The 25,398-nt window shown below is 43.4% G+C and overlaps 1 protein-coding gene across 1 annotated transcript in view; it reads left to right on the forward strand.

The window, feature by feature from the left end:
- Positions 1-25,398, forward strand: part of LOC106585748 (multiple C2 and transmembrane domain-containing protein 1) — a 153,435-nt gene that overhangs the window by 72,326 nt on the left and 55,711 nt on the right. The window contains exons 12-15 of the mRNA XM_045707019.2: positions 228-329; positions 738-812; positions 2,827-2,946; positions 21,857-21,973. Of these exons, the coding sequence (XP_045562975.2) occupies positions 228-329; positions 738-812; positions 2,827-2,946; positions 21,857-21,973 (414 nt within the window). The remainder of the gene's footprint in view (positions 1-227; positions 330-737; positions 813-2,826; positions 2,947-21,856; positions 21,974-25,398) is intronic.

The raw sequence follows: 25,398 nt of genomic DNA on the forward strand, positions 1-25,398 counted from the left end.
TAAAACACCATTGGTAATGTAATGGTACGGTCCTGGCGGGCTAATTCCCCAGGATAGTTCATATCTCCCTGACAATGCTGTGGTGGTAATGAACAGGTACTTGTCAGAGTTGCCACAGTTGTTTTGGGCTCTCTGTCAGATGCAGCAGCTGGGGTTCAAAGGTGGCCCAGGGAGTGTATTCAGCCGGGCATTGCCAGACAGACGGCTGTCATGTCCCTCTCCCACAGATTCAAAATGGTGAACGGAAAGCCTACGCTTTGAAAAGCAAGGAGCTGACAGGGCCAACAAAAGGGGTCATCTTTCTGGAAATAGACGTGATTTTTAACGCTGTAAGTCTCTTTCTTTTCCTCCTCCCCTGTTTTTCTAGTTTGTCCCCACCCTCCACACTCCAGCACCATCGTCTTTCTGTTTGTCCTCCCTCCCCTGCCGTCTCTTGTCGCCCGTCCTCGTTTTCACTTAAATTATCGAAAACTCCCACTCAGCCGCCTTTGTTCGCCCATTCGTTGTCACTGTGTGTGTCCTGCTGGCGGCCATCTTAGTGCTGTGTGTGAGGGAGAGAGCTCTCACTGTAGTCTGTGACGTGCGGCACTACTCTCAACAACATATCTGCATGTACTCAAGACAGTCCTTTCAGTTAGAGATCTATGTCATATTGTGAATGATAGCCATATTGTGTTATTGTGATAGTATCCCACCACAGGCTGTGTGTTAAAATGTGTATATTATTTCCACACCAGGTAAAGGCAGGTCTCATGACGTTGATACCCAAAGAGCAGAAATACATAGAGGATGAACCCAGAGTGTCCAAACAGGTAGGTCAACACCGCCACCCTCCACTCTGTTGCCCCGTTTAGCTCAGCATCTACTACAGTCCCCCATTAAATGAGATATTTTAACAAAACTCAACCAGTCTTGAGTGGCATCTTTTGAGGCCACAACAGTGTGGGCAAGAGTGAGAGAAAACATCCCTCTCTTTCCCACTCTCCCCCCCTCCCCCCTCCTCGCTCCTTTACTGTGAGCGGTGAATAGAAATGTCAAGCTGTCAACTCTGGGGGTGTATAAGTAGATTGGCCATCCTTAGTTGGCCCTATGTGCCACTGCTGCTTTGCACTTCATTGTCACACCGCTCAATGTGGCGGTCCCACAAAGGGCTGAATCGCGGGGGCTGGCCCACATCAGACATGTCACATAAACGTTGTTTGGGCTGAGCAGTCACCCGCTCCCACACCCTTTTGTCTCTCTCCCCTCCTCTTCTTTCTCTTTCTCTCTCTATCTCTCTCTCTCTCTGTGTGCTAAAAGATGCACACTCTGCACTTTCCCCTGTGTGGAGTGTAAACCTCCCTGTCCACTCTCCCTGTTCGCTCCTCTCTGTTTTCATCTGTACTTCACCTCTGACTCATAGAGATGCCCCATGTCAACATCTCTGAATGATGATGTCATCGATGGCTTTAGAGAGATTGCTCAGTAAGGGCTCCTTTGTGTGGGGCTAGTCCCTGCTGTGGTCGCTGTCTGTCCTTACAAACACAAGACCCCCAAACCCAAAGTAGCCAGTCAAATACAGACATTATATTACATTACAATTCCACTATTCAGCAGTTGATATCTGCATTAATTAAACTACCATGGCCAGGAACAAAGCAGGAACAACTCCAGGCTGAAGTTATAACGGGAACCAGAGTTTGTCCTGGTATGGTCATATGATCCCGGGAAAACTCCTGGGCCTAGATATAACTACTAATGTTGGTGTAGGAAGTACATTGGAGAGAGAGATAGTTTACCGTAGTCCCTCTGCTGCTAGTTACAGTAGTGTGATCAAAGCGTGGCCGTGTGCAGGGATGTGGGTGACTCAGAGTGCTGTTGTCTTCAGGGGGTGGATGTCCCCACCAGGACACCGTAGACTCACAGTCATTCTCAGTTCACCACTACTCTACCTTGAATAATGAATTAGGCGGTGGTCTAAAAATACAACTACCTCTAAACGTCCCAGAATCCTCTTAAAGACACATCAGAATAACACTTTCCCTCTTCGGGGACTACTTCCTGGATGTGATTTATTCTGTCATGTTGTTTTGGTATTCCGTGATTGGAACACAGCAGAATGGGACTGTGGTGCTTTCATCATCTGTGGCCAGATGCCTGCCTGAACTCCTTAGGGATGTGAAATCATCACGGGCTGTTAACACTATTACTATGACTTGCCTTCAGCTAAAGAGACTTAAAGAGACACAGCTTCAGTGAACATGACTTGATTTAGTGATTAAGTTTCTTATAGTCTCAGCATTTCCTTAACAATATTGTGCCAATACTTGACCAACACTAGGCTGGCGAACTGATGGGGTATGAGAGACCAGATGACATATTGTCCTTGTTGCCCTTTGCCCATCATTGCTCCAGTATCTCATACCCCATCACATTGCCAGTATTATGGCCTTTAAGAAGCTTTGTACCACGGCTTGGCTAAATACTAAATTCTGATTAGTTGAGAGGGTGTTGATTATATACAATTACATAATGAACTCTACAATGAGAGTTAACTAAATAAAAGTTGATTCCTCGACCATCGACCGTCATTAACAGAATTATAATATATATGTTTATATTCTTAATTCCATTCCTTTACTAGATTTGTGTGTATTGGGTATATGTTGTGTAATTTGTTAGATATTACTGCACTGTCGGAGCTAGAAGCACAAGCATTTCGCTACACCTGCAATAACATCTGCTAAAAATGTGTATGTGACCAAAAACATTTGATTTGATTTGATTGTTATGTCTGTTTCTATGTCATGTTTTTGACTGCTTATGTCACCTCTGTGCTCTGTCCAGTTGCTTCTGCAAAACTTCAACAGAGTGAGACGCTGCATCCTGTTCCTCATCAACGCTGGCTGCTACATCAATAGCTGCTTCGAATGGGACTCAACTCAGAGGAGCATCTTCTCCTTCCTGGTACTAATGCATATATTTACATGTACACACAGACATACTCACCAGCTCCTTCCTGGTACTAATGCATACATTTACATGTACACACAGACATACTCACCAGCTCCTTCCTGGTACTAATGCATACATTTACATGTACACTCAGACATGTTCACCAGCTCCTTCCTGGTACTAATGCATACATTTGCATGTATACACAGACATACTCACCAGCTCCTTCCTGGTACTAATGCATACATTTACATGTACACACAGACATGTTCACCAGCTCCTTCCTGGTACTAATGCATACATTTACATGTACACACAGACATACTCACCTGCCACTTTCTGGTACTAATGCATACATTTACATGTACACACAGACATACTCACCTGCCACCTCCTAGTATTTACCCTTCAGAAATACAGTATGCAAATACATATACATAGACCTGTTATTAACTGTTATAAACACACACATACCTGCAGCTGCTCACACGTAGCTGCTCCAAACAATAGATGGTACTGACAGTATATACTCTTAATAACCAATAGATGGTACTTATATACTCATAACCAATAGATGGTACTTATATACTCTTAACCAACATATGGTACTTATATACTCTTAACCAATATATGGTACTTATATACTCTTAACCAATATATGGCACTTATATACTCATAACCAATAGATGGTACTTTTATACTCATAACCAATAAATGGTACTTATATACTTTTAACCATTATATGGCACTTATATACTCTTAACCAATATATGGCACTTATATACTCATAACTAATAGATGGTACTTATATACTCTTAACCAATATATGGAACTTATATACTCATAACCAATATATGGTACTTATATACTCAACATCAATAGATGGTACTTATATACTCTTAACCAATATATGGTACTTATATACTCATAACCAATAGGTGGTACTTATATACTCATAACCAATAGATGGTACTTATATACTCATAACCAATAGGTGGTACTTATATACTCATAACCAATAGATGGTACTTATATACTCATAACCAATAGATGGTACTTATATACTCAAAATCAATAGATGATACTTATATACTCTTAACCAATATATGGTACTTATATACTCATAACCAATAGATGGTACTTATATACTCATATACTTATCTTCTTACATACTTATATAATTTGTGGGCAGTGTACACATAGCCTGTCTTCTCTCTCTCTCTCTCTCTCTCTCTCTCTCTCTCTCTCTCTCTCTCTCTCTCTCTCTGTCTCTGTCTCTGTCTCTGTCTCTCTTTCTCTGTCTCTGTCTCGCTCTCTCTGTATTTCTCTCTGTCTCTCTTTCTCTCTGTATCTCTCTCTCTCTGTCTCTATCTATCTCTCTCTCTCTCTCTGTCTCTCTGTCTCCCTCTGTCTCTCTTTGTCTCTCTCTTTCTTTCTCTCTCTCGCTCTATCTGTCTCTGTCTCTCTCTCTGTCTGTCTCTCTCTCTGTCTCTCTGTTCCTCTCTCTATCTCTCTTTCTCTCTGTTCCTCTCTCTATCTCTCTGTTCCTCTCTCTGTCTCTCTGTATCTCTCTCTCTTTCTCTCTCTCTTTCTCTCTCCATCTCTCAATTTTTCAATTAAATTAAATGTGCTTTATTGGCATGACGTAACAATGAACATTTTGTCAAAGCTTACTTTGGATATTTACAAAATGAAAAATAATGTGAATCAAAATTGTCAACGGGACAACAGTAACAACAATAACCAAGGCTCAAAATAACCATACATTGAACAATAACAATAGCCATATAGTAGAGTACATGTGCAGGTTGACACTGTCCCTCAACTTATGGCAGGCAGCAATGCAGTGCGCTGCCAACCCACAGCTCTCTGTGCCCCCCCCCCCCCCCCCCCCAACAGGACGGGTAGCCTACTCTCATCAGAGAGGTCTTTGAAACCTTGAATAAGGGTTTCAAATTTTGAGAAATTACACTCTCTAATTGTTTTATATTTTTCACATTTTGTCAGGAAATGCAGCTCTGTCTCAGGTTCTGCTGTTGTGCAGTGGTTGCACAGCCTTTCCTCTACAGGGAGCCAGGTTTTCCTGTGTCCACCCTTCTCAATGGCAAGGCTGTGCTCACTGAGCCTGTACTTTGTCAAGGTTTTTCTAAGGTTTTGATCAGGAACCATGGTCAAATATTTTTGTATTTATTTTACCTTTATTTAGCCACGGTGTACTGTCGATTTAGGGCCAGATAGCACTGCATTTTGCTTTGTGCTTGTGTTTCCCAATAAGCAATGTAGTTTTGTTTTGACTCTGTTGTAATTTGGTTTATTCTTATTGATTGGATGTTCTGGTCCTGAGGCTTCAGTGTGTTAGTAGAACAAGTTTGTGAACTCAGCCCCAGGACCAGCTGGATGAGGGGACTCTTTTCTTTGCTCAGCTCTTGGCATTGCAGGGCGTGGTAATGATATGAGAGGGGGTCACTGTATTTTAGATGTTTCCAAAACTTAATTGCTCTTTTTGAGTTTTTATTATTAGTGGATATTGGCCTAATTCTGCCCTGCGTACATTGTTTGTAGTTTTCCTCTGGACATGTAGGAGAATCTTACAGAACTCTGCATGCAGGGTTTCAATGAGGTGTTTGTCCCACTTGATGAAATCTTGTTTTGCAAGTGGACCCCATACCTCGCTGCCATAAAGTGCAATTGGTTCAATTACATATTCAATTAGTTTTAGCCAAATTTGAATAGGTATTTCAATTTGAATTCGCTTTTTAATGGCGTAGAATGCCCTGCGTGCTTTCTCCCTCAGTTCATTCACTGCCTCATTAAGGTGTCCAGTTGAGCTTATTTTTAAGTAATTTTAAGTAATTGTAGTGTGTGCAGTACTCTATATATTTTGTACCAATTGAGAACTTTGGTCTAATTCCCTGAGATCTGGATCTTCTCTGGAAAATCTTGATTTTAGTCTTTTTGGGGTTCACTGCCTGGGCTCAGGTCTGGCAGTACTGCTCTAGCAGGTCCAGGCTCTGCTGTAGGCCATGTGCTGTGGGTGACAGCAGGCATAGGTCATCTGCGAAGAGTTGGTATTTAACCTCTGAATTGTGGAGACTAACACCAGGGGCTGAGGATTTTTCTAGAATAGTGTCCAATTCGTTGATGTAAATATTGAAGAGTGCAGGGCTCAGATTGCAACCCTGGCGAAGCCCCCGCCCCTGGTTAAAGAATTCTGTTATTTTCTTGCCAATTTTAATGCTGCACGTATTGCCAGTATACATTGATTTAATTATGTCATATGTTTTACCCCCTACACCACTTTCAATAACTTTGTAGAACAGTCCTGTATGCCAAATAGAATCAAATGCTTTTTGGAAGTCGATAAAGCATGCGTATATTTTGGTATTATTTTGGCGGACATGTTTATCTATCAGGGTGTGTAGGGTGTAAATATGATCAGTCGTGCAATGTTTTGGTATAAATCCAATTGGGCTTTTACTCAAGACATTGTGCTTATTAAGGAAGTTTAGAACTCTTACATTTATAATAGTACAGAAAACCTTCCCCAGGTTACTGTTCACACAAATGCCTCTGTAATTGTTAGGGTCAAATTTGTCTCCGTTCTCTCTCTTTGTATCTCTCTCTCTTTCTCTCTATTTCTCTTTCTCTCTCTTTCTCTGTCTCTCTTTCTCGCTTACTCTCTCTGTCTCTCTTTCTCTCTCTGCATGCTGGGAGTGTTGCTGCATGCTGGTAATTGTATGGGTGAGTGCGAGTGGTGTCTGGAGTTAGATCGCCTGTGTTTCTTTTTGTTTCCTTTTCTTGGTGGTTTTCCTTGTTTTATGCATGATTAAGGGTTTTTTCACCGGTAGAATTAGGTATGTTGTATTTCTTGTTGGAATTGCCCTGGTTTTGGTAGGGATGGCGACCCACATGGGGACGCCGTCCCTGTCACTTCGGCACAGCTTCAGATGTGTTACTGAAACTACTGTCACTGTGGAGGAGTTTCTGGTCGCTGTAGGAGAGAAGGTAGGCTATCAAAATGTTTTGTGGATTAATAAAGCGGTGGTGGTTTTTCTTAAAGAAGAGCGTCTTGTCGATCAGATGGTTGAGCATGGTGTACTTCTTAAAGGTATTTTTATTGAAGTTACGCCCCTTTTTTCTCCGTCAACAAGGATGACTATTTCCAATGTACCGCCTTTAATTCCCAATGAGCTATTGGAGCATGAGTCATTGCGGTTTGGGAAGTTTGCAAGTTCAATTAACATTGTTCTGCTGGGTTGCAAACACCCGGCTCTGAAACAGGTTATGTCGTTTTGGCGACAGGTGTTTATGTTTTTGGACTCATCGGAGCAGACTTTAGAGTTGTCGTTTGAAGTCAAGTATAACAACAGACTGTATATGGCTTATGCTAGTATGGGTAGTCAACAATGTTTTGAGTGTGGGGATGTTGGCCGTAAGCGACATGCTTGCCCGAAAAGGGAGAAGGCGGAGAGTGGGATGCAGGTGTTCCTCGTAATGCCTGGGCCCACTGATGTAGGGAGAGTTGAGCTGACAGTGGTAGAGCAGCCATAAGCACCTGTTTCTGCATAAGCACCTGTTGTTTGTGTTGAGGGTACGGAGTTGCAGCTTGTACCAGAGGGGAACATAGCATCTGATGTGCAGCAGAAAAATAGGGTTGTAGGATGTACGGATGGATCTGGGGAGCCATTTCCCCAGACTGGTGAGGAGATGCCCAGTACGAGTAATGGGGTACAGGAGGGGGTTCAGGTCTGGCTAGTCTCCCAGGCAGGGGAGGAGATGCCCAGTACGAGTGATGGGGTGCAAGCGGGGAGTGTTGAGAGGAATGTGACAGAGGCGAGTCAGGGGTCTGTGGCCTCAGTTGAGGAGGATTAGGAGAGGGATCTGGACATGTCTGATATCTCTGTTGATGTGATAGCAACTGGCGATGACTCAATTTACAATCTAGGTGAGGAAAATGGGTTCCTGGACTGGACTTTTGGGAAATCTGTTAAATTGGCATATTTTTTTCATGTTGTTAAGTTTGTGAGGTCAGCTGTGGTGTTACAGAAGACGGTGGGGTTAGACCAGTTGAGTGTGAAGAAGCGTTTCCGCTTGAGGAAATTTGTTACTGCTGTCTCGGCAGCAAAAGGTGGTGGGAAACGTGGTTAGGATAAGAGAATATTAAAACAGTGATGATTATCATTCCTCATAGGGTGCTTTTTTCTCTTTGTCTGGTTTCTCTGTGGTTTCTTCTGTTTTTCCTTTCTCTTTTCTATATGGAGATACTAAGAGTAGATTCTCTCAATATTAATGGGGGAAGGGACAGGAATAAGAGGGCTTGGGTATTAGAAGTAATACAACAGAAAAGGCTTAATGTCATTTTTTTTCTACAGGAGATACATAGTGATGAGGCTAATGAGGTTGACGGGGGTATGTTGTGGGAGGGGCAGCATATACTCAGTCATGGTACTAATTTCAGTGCTGGGATGGCAATTTTGTTTTCTTCAGGCTTAGGGGTGACTGTGGAATCTACAACAGAGATTGTCAAGTGCCGGGGTTTATTGGTCAAGGCGGATGTTATATATACAGTTGAAGTCGGAAGTTTACATACACTTAGGTTGGAGTCATTAAAACTTGTTTTTCAACCACTCCACAAATTTCTTGTTAACAAACTATAGTTTTGGCAAGTTGGTTAGGACATCTACTTTGTGCATGACACAAGTAATTTTTCCAACAATTGTTTACAGAAAGATTATTTCACTTATAACTCACTGTATCACAATTCCAGTGGGTCAGAAGTTTACATACACTAAGTTGACTGTGCCTTTAAACAGCTTGGAAAATTCCAGAAAATTGTCATGGCTCTAGAAGCTTCTGATAGGCTAATTGACATAATTTGAGTCAATTGGATGTGTACCTGTGGATGTATTTCAAGGCCTACCTACTTAGTGCCTCTTTGCTTGACATCATGGGAAAATCTAAAGAAATCAGCCAAGACCTCAGAAAAAAATTGTAGACCTACATAAGTCTGGTTCATCCTTGGGAGAAATTTCCAAATGCCTGAAGGTACCACGTTCATCTGTACAAACAATAGCACGCAAGTATAAACACCATGGGACCACGTAGCCATCATACCGCTCAGGAAGGAGACGTGTTCTGTCTCCTAGAGATGAACATACTTTGGTGCGAAAAGTGCAAATCAATCCTAGAACAACAGCAAAGGACCTTGTGAAGATGCTGGAGGAAACAGGCACAAAAGTATCTATATCCACAGTAAAACAAGTCCTATATCGACATAACCTGAAAGGCCGCTCAGCAAGGAAGAAGCCACTGCTCCAAACCCGCCATAAAAAAAGCCAGACTATGGTTTGCAACTGCACATGGGGACAAAGATCGTACTTTTTGGAGAAATGTCCTCTGGTCTGATGAAACAAAAATAGAACTGTTTGGCCATAATGACCATCGTTATGTGTGGAGGAAAAAGGGAGAGGCTTGCACGACGAAGACCACCATCCCAACCATGAAGCACGGGGGTGGCAGCATCATGTTGTGGGTGTGCTTTGCTGCAGGAGGGACTGGTGCACTTCACAAAATAGATGGCATCATGAGGAGGAAAATGATGTGGATATATTGAAGCAACATCTCAAGACATCAGTCAGGAAGTTAAAGCTTGGTCGGAAATGGGTCTTCCAAATGGACAATGACCCCAAGCATACTTCCAAAGTTGTGGCAAAATGGCTTAAGAACAAGAAAGTCAAGGTATTGGAGTGGCCATCACAAAGCCCTGACCTCGATCCCATAGATAATTTGTGGGCAAAACTGAGAAAGCATGTGCAAGCAAGGAGGCCCACAAACCTGATTCAGTTACACCAGCTCTGTCAGTAGGAATTGGCCAAAATTCACCCAACTTACTGTGGGAAGCTTGTGGAAGGCTACCCGAAACGTTTGACCCAAGTTAAAGAATTTAAAGGCAATGCTACCCAGTACTAATTGAGTGTATGTAAACTTCTGACCCATTGGGAATGTGATGAAAGAAATAAAAGCTGAAATAAATAATACTCTCTAACTATTATTCTGACATTTCACATTCTTAAAATAGAGTGGTGATCTTAACTGACCTAAGACAGGGAATTTATACTAGGATTAAATGTCAGGAATTGTGAAAAACTGAGTTTAAATGTATTTGGCTAAGGTGTATGTAAACTTCCGACTTCAACTGTATATAAAAAAATGTATTTTCCTAATGAGCGTATTACTGTATTTGATCAAATAAAGGAAACCTTAAGACAGTGTGACCAAGAGGGGTTTATGGTTTTAGAGTGGGAATGGAACTGTACAGTGGATTTTACTGTTGATCGCACTGCTGAATAACCTCACCTGCGGTCAGCTACTTGTCTGTCTGGTCTATTTAACTAAGTTTGAGCTTTCTGATATGTGGAGAGTAAGAAAAATAGAGGGCTATTAAATTACATTTTGAGTCCTTGAGACAATGGTGGGAGGTTGGGAAGGCCCATATATGTGAGTTTTTTTCAACCTTATACTGCTGTCTCGTATTGAATTTAAAGAGAACAGGACATCAAATCCATTGAATTGAAGTTGCTCACTCAGAATGACCTCGGACTAGTCATGAACTTACAGTACAGGAGACATGAACAGGTCGTTTTTACATGAAAGAGTGAAGGGTGACTTGATTAGGTCTCGCTTTGCTACCCTCAAAGATATGGATGCTCCTAGCATTTTTTTTTACCAAGGGCATTTGACGTTGCAACGCAAACAGATGTCTGCCTTCGTCTCCTTGATGGGAAGGTGACCACGGATGACGGTGAGATGCGCCAACATGCCGTGGATTTCTACTCTGCCCTCTACAAGGCGGAGGATTGTGATCCTCTGTGTGCTGAACAGTTGTTACATGGATTTCCTCAATTGGGCCCTGAGCAGACAGCTGCTTTGGACTCTGACATTACTGACATCAGATTGAGCCCCTGGCATCAATGGTTTACAATCTGATTTCTAGAAGCACTTTTGGGGGTCTATTGGGGGGGATTTTTATGAAGTGGTCTGTGTGTCTTTTCATGAGGGTTCTCTTCCTGTATGCTGTCAACATGGTGTGTTGTCATTGTTGCCATACCACAATCTTATTTTGGGGCCGATATTAAATACATTTTCTACTGTAGGTAGCGTTAGCTACCGTTAGTCGGCTGTACCTATGCCAAAACTCCGGTATTTTTCAGGCCATAACTTGTTTTCCTCTTTTTTTTTTAAAATAGTGAACTGACATGTTTTGCCATGGCTGTCTTGTCTCTCTGCAGCAGAAAAATATATGGTGAGCAATATGTTTGGAACAAAAAAAATCGCATTAAAATCACAGTATCTAATCGCAATACATATTGTATCGACACCTAAGTATCGTGATAATCCCTTGCAATTCCCAGCCCTAGTACAAACTGGACTTTAGCATAGTCTTTACACCCTGTGGTATAGCATGGCATGCTGCTGTGTGTTCAATCTGAAGACGCATACGCTCGGCTATCACCACACCTGACCCAAACACCACTTTGTCCGATTATTACACAGGTTAATATGTGTGTGAAATATTGATATGAGCATTCTGCCTGTCTGTGTTAGCATTTAGCACTGCAGTTTGAAGACGCTGTAACTAGTGGGTTAAAGAAAGGTGTTCTTTACATTCTCAGATTCCTGGTGGAAGGTGTTTAACTTTATGGCGGTGTCCCCAGAGGGACATGAGATATGGCTCCCTTCTTGTCTCTCTCTCTCTCTCTCTCTCTCTCTCTCTCTCTCTCTCTCTCTCCCTCCCTCTCTCTCTCTCTCTCTCTCTCTCTCTCTCTCTCTCTCTCTCTCTCTCTCTCTCTCTCTCTCACTATGTGTAACAATGTGCAAATAGGAAGTGCAGCTCAGTGCCCACCTCAATAGCAAGGCTATACTCACTGAGTCTGTACATAGTCAAAGATTTCCTTTATTTTGTCACAGTTGTCAGCATTCTAGTTTGCTCTGTTTTTTGTTAATTATTTCCAATGTGTAATTTTTTTACAGCCCTAACCCATACTATAACCCTAACCTTAACACTTACCATAACCCTAACCTTAACCTGTAACTCTAGCCCAAAGCTAACTCCTAACCCTAAACCTAACCACTATAACCTCTTACACACACACACACACACACACACACACAGTAATGTAATCCCTCTCTGTGTTAGATTAGTGTGCAGACAGATCCAGTCTAGTGAGCTAACAGGTACAAACCCTTTCTTACTGCCTCCAGATTGTTCTTCCGCTCTCCTTCTCCCCGTATCTGTGCGCCTCATCCATTAGCGCCAACTGCGATTAGAGACGTGTGTGTGTGAGGTAACTGAGCCCCCCCATCACACACCACCAGAGCACCCCCACCCAGCCCCGGCAGAGAACCAGCCACTGTTGCAATACTGGCACAGTGGGCTGGGCTGGAGTTACCTCCCATCCCACGCCACGGGTGGTGTGGGGGGGGTTGGGTGGGGGGTAAGCTTCTGCTTCCTCTCTACCTGAACACCTGCAAGCTGAGACCCAGCCCCCATCCCCATCCCCTCCTTGTTTCTCCTCTCTCCACCACTCTCATCCCCCCTTCCCTCTCTGCCTGTGAGCTGGGGCCATTGTGGGGGTTGGTGGTGTTGAGTTCTGTTTAGTGGCTCATGCCAGATCTCCCCGCGGCCCCTGAAAGACAAGGCTGTTATTGCTCCAGGGACCGCAGGCCTCAGCAACTCTTCCTCCAAACAAATTTGCTGTAACTTTATATGCAATTGGGCCTTGAATTGGGAGCAAATAGAGCAGGCTTTGTGATGCCCAGAAGGGTGAGGAGGGTAGGAGACGGGGGTTGTTTGGAAGGCAGTGGAAATGATACCAGGCTCTTTTATTTGTGGAGAAGTAGGACTCTTATCAGTGGGAGAGCCCCAGACAAGGGAGTTACTTCTGCAGGAAACTGGAGCACCTATCACCTGCTTTGCATTTAGATCAAAATAAAAAAAGAGAAGAACCTATGCACACACACTCCTCTCCAGGTCCATGTAAATTGCTCCTTTGACTCCACGTGAGAAAGCTAGCTAACTTTTACCATCAGAAGTGTGCATTTATTTTACTTTTATTTATTTAGGCAAGTCAGTTAACAAATTCTTATTTACAATGAGGGCCTACCCCGGCCAAACCCGGACAACCTGGGCCAATTGTGTGCCGCCCAATCACGGACGGATGTGATACTGGAATCAAACCAGAGACTGTTGTGATGCCTCTTGTACTGAGATGCAGTGCCTTAGACTGCTGCGCCACTCGGGAGCCCTCTCCTGAGTTTTTGCCCTAGAGCAATGGACAGCTTGAAACAGATCAACTATAAATGTTTTACTACCTTTCTAACTGAAAAAATGAGGGAAAGTGAAATACAATGACATGTTGATTCAGAGGACACTGTGGTTTAATTTTCATAGACAGAAGGACATCTGCAGATGGGAATGTGTTAATTTTTTTACATTTACATTTTAGTCATTTAGCAGACGCTCTTATCCAGAGCGACTTACAGTAGTGAATGCATACATTTCATACATTTTTTTCCCTTATTTTTTTTTTCATACTGGCCCCCCGTGGGAAACGAACCCACAACCCTGGCGTTGCAAACACCATGCTCTACCAACTGAGCTACAGGGAATCAATTATCTCTGTTTTATTCTCATTCATGGACACGGTTGCTATTACAGGACACTTTGACCATTTGTGGGTGTCTTTGGTTAAGTGTCTATTACAGATTGCTTGTTGTTATGGACATATTTGGTTCTATGTTTTGGATGTGATGTCCAACTTCTTCTTACTAAACATAAAACAGCTCTTTGTCTCCCCAGCAGGGGGCAGTCTAGTACCACAGAATGGGACTGTCCTGTCCAGCCAAATAGGACATGTACAGGCTTCCTGTCAGAACATGACTTGTTCTTTATTTGCTATCTGGTAGCGGACGGCTAGTATCTGGATGGATATCCATGTAGTAAAGATAAAGCCAACTTAACTCTGAAATCCAAACGTCTGTTGACTTCTGGCGAGGGGAGTTAGACTAGTACACGCTCAATGTACTCCAAAGCACTTCATACGTTCCCCAAGAGCTCCATATCCGAGCCGTAAAGCCGAGCAGCGGAGCACTGTTTAGTAAACCACATAATGCCAAAACTATAAAGCCCCAATCTTCCACCTTCATCAAAATGTAATAGATGAATGAAACACTCATCTGTTCCTGATCGGATTATATTCCTAAATCTGTGCCTTGTGTGCTTTTGATAAGGGAATGCCTTTTTTAAGTTATGAATATTATTCATTGTGTTCAAATTTTATGTATATGGATTGACTACATATAAATGAAATAATCATTGAGAGTTTAACATGAATATCTGTTCACTGTATGTTTCCACTGTCTAGTAGTTTGTAGAAATAACCAAATGTTTTTTTGAATACTTCAAGTTTGCTTTATTGCTTTTTACAAATGCACATGGAATGTTTTATATCATGTTCAATGTAAACATATTCTCTTATAAAACAATAATCATGCAATGGAGGTAGGTACCTAAAAAGTATTTTCAAAAGTTTTTAATTGAAGTACATTTTCTTACCTTATTTTGTATTCAGTGCTATTTTTTTATGGCCGGTTTGCTTTCATTTGGAAACAACCCAAATATCTATTAGGTAGACCATATACTCTGAGATGCCATCATTGACTTGATGCTAAAGCTGATACAGCTTCCATTTTGACATTCTTTCACATGAAAAATAATTTGAAAATAATTTTAATCCATATATCATTTGTTAACGTAAATCAAATAAATGACTTAATAGCATCTTACACTGATGCCATGTTGAGGGTGAGTTTAGTAGATAAAGGAAACACTGGATTGCTCTCCTTTCAGTGTGCGACAAATAGGAGATGATCCTTAGCATTGTATTCTATTTTCTTCTATCTTATACCTATACTACCAGGAATAAACTAGAGGGGGTTTATGTGATTTAATATATATATATATAACCTTTATTTAATTAGGCAAGTCAGTTAAGAACAAATTCTTATTTACAATGACGGCCTACCCCGGCCAAACCCTCACCTAACCCGGACGACGCTGGGCCAATTGTGCGCCGCCCTATGGGACTCCCGATCACGGACGGTTGTGATACAGCCCAGGATCAAACCAGGGTCTGCAGTGACACCTCCAGCACTGCGATGCAGTGCCTTAAACAGCTGCATGTTTGGAATGCAAACATGCATGCACACGCACAGGCACACACACGCAAATGCACACACACACACACACACACACACACACACACACACACACACACACACACACACACACAATCTATACCATGTGAGGTTGGTTGAGTTCTCACAATCAGGAGGATGTCAAAACAGAAGTTAAGGAAGGGATGGAGCAAGCTGTGTGTCTCTAAGTCTAGCACTGCCGCTCAAAACACCAGCCTGTGAGCTGTGTGTGGGTAGCTCTGAAAATACATGTGTTTACACACACACACACACACACACACACACACACACACACACACACACACACACACACACACACACACACAAAGCACATACACCGTATAGCCACACACCTGAGATTCTGAAAAAGTTTTTTTCCTTTCTCCGGTCACAGACCTCCATGGCTGATTCCCTCTCCTTCCTCCCCAGGCAGAGAGAGTCTCAGTAGGGAAGCGATGGGGGGGGTCTCCTGGTCCTGGGGAAAGGTCCCGGCGCTGCAGTCTTCTCTCCCCAGCCGAGGCGAGGGGCTGTGAGACGGGGCAGGCTTGGCCTCTGATGGGCCGGGGTGTCGGGTTCCTCCAGCTGTCAGTCACAGCCTCACCCAGAGCTAGAATAACTAAATAGGGAGGGATGAGGTGGACGACAGGTTAAATAACCCCAGGCAGAGGGAAACTAGACGGACACAGACAGACACACCACACATGCACACACATGCACACACACACACCACACACCAGAGACGCGCACACACACACACACACACACACACACACACACACACACACACACACACACACACACACACACACACACACCACGAGACACACACACACCAGAGACGCACACACACACACAGACACACACACCACACACCAGAGACGCACACACACACACACCACACACCAGGGACACACACACACACCAGAGACGCACACACACAAACACACCACACACCAGATACACACACACACACACACACAGACACACACACCAGGGACACACACACACACCAGAGACGCACACACACAAACACACCACACACCAGATACGCACACACTCACATACCACACACCAGAGACGCACACACACCACACACACACACACACACACACACACACACACACACACACACACACACACACACACACACACACACACACACACACACCTACTCGTTCCAGGGTTTGTCTTTATTTTTACTGATTTCAACATTGCAGAATAGGAGTGAAGACATCAAAACTATGAAATAACACGGAATCATGTAGTAACCAAAAAAGTTTTAAACAAATCAAAATATATTTTATATTTGAGATTCTTTAAAGTAGCCACCCTTTGCCTTGATGACAGCTTTGCACACTGTTGGCATTCTCTCAACCAGCCTCAGCAGGAAACCGTGTCGAACAATCTTGAAGGAATCCCTACATGTGCTGAGCACTTGTTGGCCGCTTTTCCTTCACTCTGCGGTCCAATTAATCTCAATTGGGTTGATGTCGGGTGATTGTGGAGGCCAGGTCATCTGATGCAGCACTTGATCAAATAGCTCTTACACAGCCTGAAGGTGTGTTTTGGTTCATTGTCTTGTTGATAAACAAATGATAGTCCCACTAAGCGCAAACCAGATGGGATGGTGCTTTTCTGCAGAATGTTGTGGTAGCCATGCTGGTTAAGTGTGCCTTGAATTCTAAATAAATCACAGACAGTGTCACCAGCAAAGCACCCCCACACCATCACACCTCCTCCTCCATGCTTCACGGTGGGAACCACACATGCGGAGATCATCCATTCACCTACTTTGCGTCTCACAAAGACACAGGAACCATAAATCTCAATTTTGGACTCGTCAGACCAAAGGACAGATTTCCACCTGTCTATTGTCCATTGCTCATATTTCTTGGCCCAAGCAAGTCTCTTCTTCTTATTTGTGTCCTTTAGTAGTTGTTTCTTTTCAGCAATTCGACCATGAAGGCCTGATTCACGCAGTCTCCTCTGAACAGTTGATGTTGAGATGTGTCTGTTACTTGAACTCTGTGAAGCATTTATTTGGGCTGCAATTTCTGAGGCTGGTAACTCTCATGAACTTATCCTCTGCAGCAGAGGTAACTCTTGGTCTTCCTTTCCTGTTGCGGTCCTCATGAGAGCCAGTTTCATCATAGCGTTTGATGGTTTTTGCGACTGCACTTTCAAAGTTGTTGAAATTTTACACATTGACTGACCTTCATGTCTTCAAGTAATGATTGACTGTCATTTCTCTTTGCTTATTTGAACTTTTATGGACTTGGTCTTTTACCAAATAGGGCTATTTTCTGTATACCTCCCCTACCTTGTCACAACACAACTGATTGGCTCAAATGCATTAAGAAGGAAAGAAATTCCACAAATTAACTTTTAACAAGGCACACCTGTTAATTGAAATGCATTCCAGGTAACTACCTCATGAAGCTGGTTGAGCGAATGCCAAGAGTGTGCAAAGCTTTCATCAAGGCAAAGCGTGGCTACTTTGAAGAATGTCATATATAAAATATATTTTGATTTGTTTAACACTTTTTTGGTTACTACATAATTCCATATGTGTTATTTCATAGTTTTGATGTCTTCACTCTTATTCTACAATGTAGAAAATAGTAAAAATAAAGGAAAAACCATGGACTGACACACCATGGTGTGTGGTGTGTGTGTCCAAACTTTTGACTGGTACTGTATATTTTGGTAAAGCCAAAATATATGTATATTTTGGTAAAGTCTATAGACAAAATAGAACTAAATTGTATTTGTTTTGGAAGTACATTTTTCCTGTTTTGCTTAAATACACAGGGCTCAGTATGATATGGTCTGTTTGCTGAAATACACAGGGCTCAGTTTGATATGGTCTGCAGTGCTTCAGTGTAAAAAGACCAGAGGAATCATTGTTTATCTGTGTGGTGGTACGGTACAGTAGATGAGTGAGTGAGTGCGGTTCCATTTATGTTCTGGCGTTAGACTGTGTCTAGAGCGGGAGTGCTAGAGAGAGAACGCCATAGAATGCTGAGCACTCACCTAGCCAGTATGGTGTCAGCTCTCACTCAGCCAGTATAGTGTCAGCTCACACTCAGCCAGTATAGTGTCAGCTCACACTCAGCCAGTATGGTGTCAGCTCACACTCAGCCAGTATAGTGTCAGCTCTCACTCAGCCAGTATGGTGTCAGCTCACACTCAGCCAGTATGGTGTCAGTTCTCACTCAGCCAGTATGGTGTCAGATCTCACTCAGCCAGTATGGTGTCAGCTCTCACTCAGCAAGTATGGTGTCAGCTCTCACTCAGCCAGTATAGTGTCAGCTCTCACCCAGCCAGTATAGTGTCAGCTCTCACTCTGCCAGTATAGTGTCAGCTCACACTCAGCCAGTATAGTGTCAGCTCTCACTCTGCCAGTATAGTGTCAGCTCACACTCAGCCAGTATAGTGTCAGCTCTCACTCTGCCAGTATAGTGTCAGCTCTCACTCTGCCAGTATAGTGTCAGCTCACACTCAGCCAGTATAGCGTCAGCTCTCACTCAGCTAGTATGGTGTCAGCTCACACTCAGCCAGTATAGTGTCAGCTCACACTCAGCCAGTATAGTGTCAGTTCTCACTCAGCTAGTATGGTGTCAGCTCACACTGAGCCAGTATAGTGTCAGCTCACACTCAGCCAGTATAGTGTCAGCTCACACTCAGCCAGTATGGTGTCAGCTCTCACTCAGCCAGTATGGTGTCAGCTCACACTCAGCCAGTATAGTGTCAGCTCTCACTCAGCTAGTATGGTGTCAGCTCACACTGAGCCAGTATAGTGTCAGCTCACACTCAGCCATTATAGTGTCAGCTCACACTCAGCCAGTATAGTGTCAGCTCTCACTCAGCTAGTATGGTGTCAGCTCACACTCAGCCAGTATAGTGTCAGCTCTCACTCAGCTAGTACGGTGTCAGCTCACACTCAGCCAGTATGGTGTCAGCTCACACTCAGCCAGTATGGTGTCAGCTCTCACTCAGCTAGTATGGTGTCAGCTCTCACTCAGCCAGTATGGTGTCAGCTCTCACTCAGCTAGTATGGTGTCAGCTCTCACTCAGCCAGTATGGTGTCAGCTCTCACTAAGCTAGTATGGTGTCAGCTCTCACTCAGCTAGTATGGTGTCAGCTCTCACTCAGCTAGTATGGTGTCAGCTCTCACTCAGCCAGTATGGTGGCAGCTCTCACTAAGCTAGTATAGTGTCAGCTCACACTCAGCCAGTATAGTGTCAGCTCACACTCAGCCAGTATAGTGTCAGCTCACACTCAGCCAGTATAGTGTCAGCTCACACTCAGCCAGTATGGTGTCAGCTCACACTCAGCCAGTATAGTGTCAGCTCTCACTCAGCTAGTACGGTGTCAGCTCACACTCAGCCAGTACGGTGTCAGCTCACATTCAGCCAGTATAGTGTCAGCTCACACTCAGCCATTATAGCGTCAGCTCACACTCAGCCAGTATAGTGTCAGCTCTCACTCAGCCAGTATAGTGTCAGCTCTCACTCAGCTAGTATGGTGTCAGCTCTCACTCAGCTAGTATGGTGTCAGCTCACACTCAGCCAGTATAGTGTCAGCTCTCACTCAGCTAGTACGGTGTCAGCTCACACTCAGCCAGTATGGTGTCAGCTCACACTCAGCCAGTATGGTGTCAGCTCTCACTCAGCTAGTATGGTGTCAGCTCTCACTCAGCTAGTATGGTGTCAGCTCTCACTCAGCCAGTATGGTGTCAGCTCTCACTAAGCTAGTATGGTGTCAGCTCTCACTCAGCTAGTATGGTGTCAGCTCTCACTCAGCCAGTATGGTGTCAGTTCTCACTAAGCTAGTATAGTGTCAGCTCTCACCCAGCCAGTATAGTGTCAGCTCTCACTCAGCCAGGTTGGTGTCAGCTCACGTAAAGATATTGAAATATTAAGACAGGTACTGGATTTTGCTAGTAAGCACTCATGAATTATTGAAGATTATTCTTCCAATTCCCTTAACAGACCTTTATTAAAGACAGAGAAAGAGGTATAATTTTTTTTTATATCTTAGCTGTGGTGCTAAATTATACATGAATTTCTAGGTGTGTGCGCCTGGCATGCGTGAGCATGTGTGCATTGGGTTCTGGGGCTTTAAGGTGTAGGATGATGATCCACGGGGAGAGAAAGAGAGTCCAGTATAGTACAACACACCTGATCCAGTACACTAGTGTTAGGGCAGGGGTTGTAGAGGGAGGCAGCAGGAGGACAGGGATTGGCTTTGTTGGTCAGTAGGGGGGAAGATGTTGAAGCTTTTTTTCATCAAGTCCTATAGTCTGTTAATACGGAGGACAGAGAAGGTGAGGACGTACACATCCACTATGTATCCACCAACTCCTCAGCTGCTCCATGAGAGGCTAACATCTCTCATCATCAGCACTTTCCTGGATTCAAATGTACTTTATTCAACCAAACGTATAGCTTTATCATGCATATATCATCATTGACTATACAAGGTGTGACCACAGCTGTTTAGTGTTTTAAAAACATATTTTCATTGTCAGTGAAAGTTTACCTTTAAAACTATAGCGATCTATTAGAAATGCATTTGTTGCAGATGTAATTAATTTTGAAAACCCATTTCTCCCATCCCATATTTCAAGACTTTTTCTATGGACTTGAAATAATGAACGTTTGCATCCTTGAGTTTGATTAATATGCATTGTCGGAAAATATGTTCATGTATAACATATATTTACATGGATTGCATTTTTTTCACATTTCAGTTATGTCTTTTCTACATTGATCTTCTTCATCAAAAATAGCAATGTCGGAGGACGTATTTAACATTTTGTGAAATTATGAGATATAAAGAGAAATAGGTCATCTATTTTATCTGTACTTTATCTATACTTTCACAAAAGTGGACTATCAACCATTTAGTGTTTGTGAATTATGTCTCCTTAAGCATTTCATTTTCAAAGGATCGTGCTAATTTATGTTCGGGTTGCAAAAGACTCGGTACTACGCAGGTTTGGGGGCGCTCAGTTCTGGAATTATGCTTTTTTTTTGTTAGGATGAGAGTTAAGGTGTAGAGAGGGGAGCAATGGAACAGCTGACTATGGAAGTGGAATAGGGGTATTTGGAGCTGGGGTGACAGGGTTATGGGCATCTTGGAGTGGGGTGACAGGGTTAGCGGCTCATGGTGTGGCTGGTCAGGTGCTGGGTTGAGGGTGAAGGTCATTTGAACTAATTGTGCTTGAAACAGAAAGTGACCTCAGGCCTGTGGATGATGGATGATTGGCGTGGAGAGGGAACGTTGTGACTGCCAATACTCATCTTCCTCATCCTCAGATGAAGATGGCCCTGTCCCAGCCCAGGGTTCAGGGGTCCTGTTTTGTCACCATGGCCGTCCATTTAAGTCATTCTTCTGTTGCATTAGCTGTCATAGTATCTTACGTATGGGTCTGTGTGTGGTATTGCTTTCATGTTTATGTGTATTATGTGATTGTGTGTGCAAGTGTCATTGCAGGTCTCTGCTACATAAGTTCCTAAGTTTTTCTCTCTATCGATCTTCAATTCTCTCTCTCTCTCTCTCTCTCTCTCTCTCTCTCTCTTTCTCTCTCTCTCTCTCTCTCTCTCAATTCAATTGAATTTTCTCTCTCTCTCTCTCTCTCTCTCTCTCTCTCTCTGTGCAGGTCTTTGTTCTGGTGGTGTGGAACTTTGAACTCTACATGATTCCTCTGGTTCTGTTGCTGCCGCTGGCCTGGAACTATATCCTCATCTCTTCGGGGAAGGACACCAGGCAAGATGTGGTGAGTGTCCCTGTCATGTATCCCTACGCTGTTCTGCCCCCTTAATTGTCCCATACGGCAAGCGTTTACGTCTCACACACATTTCTGTCAATCATTTATTTCATCTCATTTCAATAGATATGGATTTAATCATAAATATAATGACACATTTACTAATGACAATAGATACAAAACCCCTACATAGAAAATATACAATGTGTTTGTTCTTAGAGACCATTATTGTAAATGCATTTAAACAAAATCATTTGTAAAAAAATTCTGTAAACTTGGAGGTAACAGGAAAGGACTAAGGAGTGGACTTATTTAATTGGCACGTTCCCTCTGGATATAGTAAAGAAGAATTGAATAATTAAAATAATCCCAAAATAATACAACCAAGAAATAGACACTGAGGGAAATTCTGTCTACTGCGTTTCTGAATGAGACATGCCAAGTGCCTTGAACTTTGAAGAATCGCTCCCAAATTCTTCCTTTGCATATTTTGAGGCAAAGAGAGGACATAATAGCTTGTCACCTTGAGCAACGTTATGCCACTTACCTGGTTGTATATTTATTTAATTCATGTATTTTTTATCTCTTATTCCAATTAAACAGTGTCAAAGCAATGTCACGGAGAAGTGGACATGTTTTAATCATTGCCGAGGTGCACCTGGAGAGTCGTGAGAGAGTGGTGCGAGCGTGAACAATGAAGTGATTCATTTTAATAAGTGTGTTTCCAGACTACCTTAGAATGCACAGGGAAGAGTCTGCATTTCCCCCTCAAAATATATTACCTCATTTTTCATGAGTGTGCAGTTAACAAGAATATGCGGGATTTAGAACAGATAGCCGTTAAAACAATGAAAACAAGTAGAATGAATTTCTCATGGCCTTGAATTGGAAATATATAGAGCAGGATTTAATGAATGTTGCTGTGAATCTACTAGTTTTAGTATTACCAGAGAATTAGGAATTTATTGGACGTTATTTCATGTTTTCTACAGCAACACTCATGGCAGATGGAGAGGAAAAGCAGCCATAGATGTGTTTTTCAGGCATATATGTGTTTTTCAGCCATATATGTGTTTTTCTGCCATAGATGTGTTTTTCAGGCATAGATGTGTTTTTCAGGCATACAGTAGATGTGTTTTGCCAGTGCAGACGTTGTAGCTGGGTCACAATTAATAGCAACCAATAAATGTATTTTTCAACGGAAGCTAGTGGAAGGTATCTCTTAAAAATGGAAAGGAGACATACATAACAGTATGCACATCATGGAGCATAGTTGCTAGTGTATTTCTGCGTTTCGGCCTCTGTGTCAATGCTCTGTACATGTCCCCCTGTAGATGGCGGCATTGCTTGACCAAAAACATTAGACACAAAAAAAAGGATTTCATTATTTATTTACCTCCATAGCAGTAATGGTGGGGCTGGGGGGACAGGGGGGCTGGAGGGACTAGATGGTGGAGGGTTAATAGTGGAGCTGGGGGGGTCCGCTCTCCGCCACAGTAAACAAACACACAGGTCTGCTTCCAATTAGTCCAAGCCACTGATCTAGCCTCAATTCCACGATGAGCCACAGCACTCCACTCCACTCACACACAGTCCCTAAAAGAAGGGAAGTTTGTTCATTATCAACTCCGGGGATGGAGTCTGTGTGTGTGTGTGTGTGTGTGTGTGTGTGTGTGTGTGTGTGTGTGTGGTGTGTGTGTGTGTGTGTGTGTGTGTGTGTGTGTGTGTGTGTGTGTGTGTGTGTGTGTGTGGGTGTGTGTGTGTGGTGTGTGTGTGTGTGTGTGTGTGTGTGTGTGTGTGTGTGTGTGTGTGTGTGTGTGTGTGTGTGTGTGTGTGTGTGTGTGTGTGTGTGTGTGTGGTGTGTGTGTGTGTGTGTGTGTGTGTGTGTGTGTGTGTGTGTCTCAGTTGGTAGAGCATGGTGTTTGCAACACCAGGGTTGTGGGTTCGATTCCCACGGGGGGCCAGCACAGAAAAAAAAATGTATGAAATCTATGCATTCACTACTGTAAGTCGCTCTGGATAAGAGCGTCTGCTAAATGACTAAAATGTAAATGTAAAAAAAGTGTGTGTGTGTGTGGACATGCACGTGTCTTTGTGCTTGTGTCTGCATGAGTGTGTGTGTGTGGGCATTTGTTAGTGTGTGTGCTTGTTTGTTATATAGGGAGTGTACTGTATGTACAGGAACATTTGTTTAATTGTTTAACATTTATCCCCACCTTACTTCTGAGATAGTTGCACTGAGGGAACATGCACTATAGCTGGCACAAAATATGTCCTCTGTAGAAAATCAGCAGTCTCTTGTCTTGGCGTGTGATATTAGTTGCTGAGGATAGGTGAAACTGAATGTGATGAGGCTGCCCCACCTCCTCCTTTCCTCTCTTTGTGATGGTTGAGGAGCTGTGACATGTTGTAAGGGTCATTCTAGGAGTTTATCACCCTGCATCTCCCACCTGGGCTCGGCTGCTGTCTTCACACTGTCAGTCAGTCAGTCAGTCAGTCAGTCAGTCAGGCAGGCAGGCAGGCAGGCAGGCAGGCAGGCAGGCAGGCAGGCAGGCAGGCAGGCAGGCAGGCAGGCAGGCAGGCAGGCAGACAGACAGACAGACAGACAGACAGCTCTTCATGCATACAACAACTGGTGTGTCTGTTTGTTTTGAGTCAGTGTTACCCATTCTGTAGGGGGGGCAAACAGTCACTGTATTTCTACATGCTGTAATTTTCACCTCAGGGTCACTGGTGCTCTTAGGTCAATTCTCCCTAGCCATGCCTGAACCTTGACCAGTTGACGTGCTGAACAGAAAAGCTGACCTTAGACCAGCTATTAAAGGCTGGTGTAGCAACAATGTCACTGACCCCTGCTTTTAAACTGTCGTCCTCTGACCTCTAACCCTGTTATCATGTCTGTCAACTGTTGCACCATTAGGTGACCTGTGTGTGACCCTCTCCAAGGAGGTGTGTGGCTTGTTATGGAGGAAAGTTATGATTAACATAGTAGGCACTGCTGGGCCATGTGAGCTATGACAGGAGAGGTGGAGGGAGAGATTAAAGTTGTGGAGACAAGGTCTTAAGACATCATTACAGCTACAGACAGTTAGTCTGACCAATGCCACAGCATCATTGTTTGCCATTCGCATTGCAGTTGAAAAGTATGGAACTCGTAGTTACTTAAAAATGGAAAGCTGTTCAAGCTTACAAACTGGCCCTTTGCTTTTTTAATACCAGCACCACTCTAACCAGCACCAATACTACCAGCACCAATATCACCAGCATCACTACCACCAGCACCAATACTACCAGCACCACTCTAACCAGCACCAATACTACCAGCACCAATAACACCAGCACCACTACCACCAGCACCACTCTAAGCAGCACCAATACTACCAGCACCAATATCACCAGCACCACAACGACCAGCACCACTACCACCAGTACCG

This window comes from Salmo salar, chromosome 24 (assembly GCF_965601325.2).
Source record: "Salmo salar chromosome 24, fSalSal1, whole genome shotgun sequence".
NCBI classification, from domain to species: domain Eukaryota; kingdom Metazoa; phylum Chordata; class Actinopteri; order Salmoniformes; family Salmonidae; genus Salmo; species Salmo salar.